This window comes from Chiloscyllium plagiosum, unplaced genomic scaffold, assembly GCF_037043375.1.
Source record: "Chiloscyllium plagiosum isolate Xiang-an unplaced genomic scaffold, Cpla_swu_hap1 HiC_scaffold_1, whole genome shotgun sequence".
Classification (NCBI taxonomy): Eukaryota; Metazoa; Chordata; class Chondrichthyes; order Orectolobiformes; family Hemiscylliidae; genus Chiloscyllium; species Chiloscyllium plagiosum.
Genome location: NW_028270139.1, coordinates 138913230 through 138918754, shown reverse-complemented (window position 1 = coordinate 138918754; position 5525 = coordinate 138913230). Strand labels below are relative to the sequence as shown.

Sequence of the window (5525 nt, the reverse complement as noted above, 5' to 3'; positions counted from 1 at the left end):
CCGGTGAACCAAGTTTCATGAGGTGGAAGAAGAGCATACAGTTTCTTTGGGAGGCAATGACGTGTCCTATGTTGCAGTTTCGGCCATCGGGGTGACCGATCAGGCAATAGAAATGTTATAAATATGTGAAGTGACATTAAAAACAACCGGCAGCAATGCAGCAGAATGCTGGCACGGTGGGGGGGGGGGGGGGGGGGGGAGTGGGGGGGTTGGGGGTGGGCGCCGAAGCGATGGTCCTCTTGGCGACTAAGAGTCGTAGTTCCAGCATGAATATCCCAGTCCCTTTTTAAGATAAGGAATTAATGAAAATGAAGATTAAGGAATCCCGAATTTTGAATTAAATATCAAATTAAAACTTTGGTTAAGTGCAAAAAAGATGCTCAGTTTAAAAGAAAACAATCAAACAGTGTGGAGAAAAATATTTAACAATTCCAACTTTTGTAGCAGTTCATTAAGATTAAACAGCAAAACAAAGATAAATACAAAGTGTCAATATTGGACACCTGGACGGGTGTCTGGATGTGTTACAGATCTTCAGTTGAGACAGCGAGTAAACAGCCAGGGTTACTGGGGATGTTTGGAGACCCTGGTGTACAGCTGCGATGACCTTTCTGGTTTGGGGGGGGGCAGGGTTTACTTTGGGTTCGTGTGTGGTTCAGGGGTTGCGCTGGGGAGGGGAAGGGTGGGGGGGGTGGGGGGTTCGTTTCGGATCTCTTATTGTAAATGTGGCGCGTAGAAAGCCGGGGCCCCGTAAGTCTGCGAGCTCAGCATGAAGGGGGAGAGCACGGCGGCAGGAGAGGGCAGGAAGGGTAACTGGGTGGCGCACACCAATCCTCCGGGCCCGGGGTAAGCCGAGTGCACCGAGAGCGGCCCGCCGACGGGAGACGACGAGCTGATGGGGCTGAGACCCCCGAGGTGAGCCCCGGCCGGGCCGCCCAAGCTCGATCCCCCTGCCCCTCCTGGTCCACCTCCACCCACTGGCCCTCCAGCCCCAGCTCCAGCCCCAGCTCCCGTCCCTCCTCCGCCGGTAGGAGCGCTGGTGTCTGCGCCGGGGTTCTGCTTCTTCCACTTAGTCCGCCGGTTCTGGAACCAGATCTTGACCTGGGTCTCGGTCAGGCTCAGGGACAGGGCCAGGTTGAGGCGCTCGCACACCGACAGGTAGCGGGTTGACTTGAACTTGTTCTCCAGGGCCACCAGCTGCTCGTAGGTGAAGGCAGTGCGGGCCCGCCGGGGTTTGCCAGACTTGGCGTCCGAGCCGCTGCGCTTTCTCTTGCTCCTGTGCTGTTGCTGACTCTGACCCTGCTGCTGCTGCTGACATTGCTGCTGCTGCTGCTGGTTCTGCTGGCTCTGAGGGCTCAAACTTTCCCCTCCTGCACCTCCTTCCTCTTCCTCCTCCTCCTCCTCTTCTTCCTCGTCCTCAGCGTCTCCTTCCAGCCCGGACATCCTCTCTCCAGCAGCGGCCACGATATTACCACCACCGCCTCCTCCTGCTCTCCCACCGCTGCTATCTTCACTGAACTCCTCGGGTTCTTCTCGCCCCGGGGTCTGGCTACTGCTGCTGCTGGTACAGATCTGCTCGGCGGTCTCCAAACTCCGGCAAAAGTCCTTCTCACACTCCTCAGCTTTGTAACTGTCTAGGAAATCTCCATCTTCTGAGGCGGGGTTGAGGGGGAAAAGGGAGAGAGAGAGAGAGACAGAGAAAGAGGAAAAAAAATAGAAAGAGAAGGCGGGAGATTAGATAAAGCTCAACATAGGTACATCGCTTGGAAGACGAAAGGATATGGGGAAAAACACGTTTTGAGACACCTTTGAATGTTTTATCAATGATTCTGAAATAATCACCGCTCAGTTTCAAATGAAACTTCAGAAACTAAACAACCTGTATTAAAAATATATACTTAAAAAAAATACTTCACACCAAACTATGATTTTCCAACTCATGTTTAAACGTTAATGTGTGACCAAAATGTGAACGCACGCAGAATCAGAATCCAATTTAATGTTACTGTTCGCAGTATAGATTGACTCAAATATTAAAACCCCGCACGATATAAATATCGAGAATAATATTTCCAAGTCCTCCGCTGGATTTAATCAGATTCTGTCAGTCCCGGAATTTGGAAGAACTTACTTCAACACTTCCCTTTTTCATTTTTTTTACAAAAAGTTTTAAAAGTTATAATTTTTTCAATCGGCAGTTAGCACAAGGAAGGAGAATGCTGTTAAAATTGTGAAGGAAACATAGATTGCTGAATTCGCACAGATTTTGCTTGCCTTTTCTGCCTCGATTACTCTGGAAAGGGGTGAGTTAAGAAATTATCAATTGATCCGAGTACTGGGATGATACCTTCGGCCATCACTCGGTGTCATTGGTGAACAAAAACCGAGTAACTACATTCCTGCGCACCCAAATCGGGTGTGATATTCTTGCTGCTTAGAATAAATCGCATATACCATTGAGTCTATCTGAGTAATCTGTTGGGCCAACTACCAATGACTAATATTTACAATTATTTATTAAAAATACTATACACTATTGAAAAGTACTCTCCTCCACGCGTTTGTATCGTTTACAAACTTTAGAAGTGACCTGTTATTATTTTAAAAATCTAAAAGATACAAAGCTATGCTAATTAAACTCGATTGGTGTCTGTAAGGGGGATTCCGTCTATTACAGAAACTAATTGCTGGACACTTACATTAATTGTGATCATATTAAGGCCTCATTAGACAGACGGGGGTGGGGGTGGGGGCAAGAATGAAGCAGTTAAAAAAACATTTACCACCTTTAATAAAAATTGCATATTGTCGCAGGATAGCTTCCTCTCTCTGCCTGGATCTCCTGCTTTACAATACTGTTCATGTTTGCCCTCCCATCATTTAATCTGCTTCCAAACACGAGCAACGTCCAGCCTGTTATTATAGAAACTGTCCCCTGGGAACGGCCGCAATTAACTAGCTGACCTTCTAACGCATTCTTATTTTAATTTGCGGCTGGTCTGCTTATTTTGTGTATAACATGCTTGACTTGGTCCAAACAATAACTGTACATACTCAAAGTTTAACAGAATAATACACCTGGATCATATCGGGTGTTATGACTGACCACCAGATCATGCGCCATATAATAATGTAACTGTGCAGGCTGCTACTTCTAAGTCTACGGAAAATAATGCTGTTGTGTCTTTCCGTCCTTGTGTCACCAGATTTGTGGCAGGAAAGTTGGTACATTTTTTTTGAAAGACGTGCGCAGGTTGCAATCTGGAGTCTGGGTCGAAAGCAATACACGATCAATAACAGCCACTAATAACTGTAATACGTTTTAATCGAGTAATTATCCGAATTTTGACCCTATAATTTAGACGTTTTAGGAGTGTTTGCAAGCTGTTTGAAAGAGATATGCAGAATTCGATAATAGGATATCGATCACCCCAACCCAACATGCCACTCTGGGGCGATTTCCGCCATTACAAGAGCTCTTTAACGCTGCTAAGCACATTTTACCTTAAATGTAATCGAAGAAATTTAATTGTTTTTCTAGAGATAACCAGCGTTTTGTCACAATTAGTCTGATTCGTCCTAAAAACCGAAGGGGAGAGAGAAAATTGAATCTGTCGCCCAAAGCATGAAGGATAAACTCCAGAGATGTCTTTGAAAGATTGGTTAAAACGCCTTTTAAACGGCAGCGATTCCTATTTATTCCTGGCAAGCGACCTCTATAAAAAAAGAGACTAGCCAACTGCAGTTTAAGAAGCTTCAAATGATACAAAGGTAATTACACCTAAAAATCCGGTGGTTTCTAAGGATGGACTCATTCAGGACGCGAAACCCATATTGACTTGCAAAATCTATCATAACCACAAAGTAATTTGAGAATCACAAACCACTCCAAACCAACACGGAATCGCCCAACGAAGATCTATTAAGATCATTTTCAAAGGAGACGTTCTCCCTCCATTTCTTATAATATTGAACGCTGGCTCACTATACCCGCCAGTTCACCATGGGCATAACTGGCTATGAAAAGCTTGCCTTAACATAACCCGTATTAAAGCGCCTGCAGCCAGAAGTCATCACTGGCAGCGGCTCTCGGCTGTATACACACGAAGGGCAGGGGTGGAGGGAGAGGCTGTGGTTTTGCAGTTGTTATTAAAAATCTGATCGCGGTTTTCTTGTGTTTTTAGCGGCGCTGCTGACTTCTGCACACCGGCACAAAAACTTAGAGCACCACTTGTGCGCGCCGAGATGCGTTATGATAGCGCCAGGACCTCGATATACTTACTGATTATGTCAGCGGACTTCTTGCATGTGTGCAAACCGCTATCACTTAGCGTTTTCTGGTCTGCAATTTCGCAGAAAGCATCCGCAGCCCTCTCCCCCGCCGCTGCTCCTGTGTACTCGCTGGCCGCTCTGTAGAGAATGCTGCACTGCCGGCGTTTGCTGCTGTTAAATTTGTTGGGGTCCAAAATGTCCAAGACCGAGAACGAGGTGGTCCTATTGTTGCTGGTTGGGGCAGGAACCACGACCACTGCCTCTTGAGCAGAGATGCCCTGCGTGTCCCCTGGCCTGTCCCGGCTTGCCGGGCAGGAGTAGGGAGCTAGGTCATTGCCCGGGAGCCTCTGGTCCCCATTCACATCCATGGCTTCAGTGTGGATGGTACAAGATATCGGATCTGCCACTGCCGCTGATGGCAAGGAGATATCACCGGGCTGAACCGTTTCTCTGTTCACATTCATGACTTCTGAACAACCCCCACACCCCCCTCCCCAAACCTCGCCCCCCCCCCCCACACACGCACAAAACAACTATTTAATAGTCCTTTTTTTAAAAATAAAAGGCTGTATTATATGCAGCCAAATCTTTGATTCCTGTGCACCCCTGGCGTCGATCAAGGGCACGAACGTGTAGTCACAAAGTGCTCCGGATCCTCAGAAGTCTTCGCTGTTTCCCCTAGGACTCCCCCTAGACATTTCTGCCCCTGGTACTCGCCAGACTGCGTGTTATTTATGCATTCATATTCAGCAACGTTTTGTAATTGGCTACAAATTAATCCATTGCCCCTAATAGCTTCTAATCTACATCACAGAGAGAGAGAGAGAGACGAATGATGTTGCCTGTGATATACTTGGCTGTCAGGATTTTTTCAGCACAGTCCCACTCATCTGTAAAGCATCTAAATAGCCTTATTTGGGAGAGGGTGGCGCTTTCTTTTAATAATTGGGGGTGTGTGGGGGGGGGGGGGGGGTGGCAAACAAAGAACTATTTTGTACCTAAACACCTAATCTTCTCTTTCACACGTCACTCCTCGGATCTAAGACTTGGATTTTTTTTGAAAAGAGAACGCTTGACTAGAAATTAAAGTTAACCAATTCTTATACTTCATTATTACAAAAATAAATATCGGCCCGCTAATGGGGGTGATTGGTGTAATTTATTGAATGAAAAATGGCCTTTTTAAGGTAATTTTTTTTCTAAGGTATATTTTATTTTAATTGTAAAAGTAATGGTAAATATCGTGATTTTAA

The 5525-nt window shown here is 46.2% G+C and overlaps 1 protein-coding gene across 1 annotated transcript; it reads right to left on the bottom strand.

Annotated features, from left to right (window-relative positions):
- Nucleotides 1–714: 714 nt before the first annotated feature.
- On the bottom strand, nt 715–4736 carry nkx1-2b (NK1 homeobox 2b). Its single transcript, XM_043686459.2, has 2 exons — nt 4283–4736; nt 715–1652 (listed from the first exon to the last, which is right to left on the bottom strand). Exons 1-2 carry the CDS (start codon nt 4734–4736, stop codon nt 715–717), a joined length of 1392 nt encoding a protein of 463 aa, XP_043542394.1.
- Between the last annotated feature and the right edge of the window lie 789 nt (nt 4737–5525).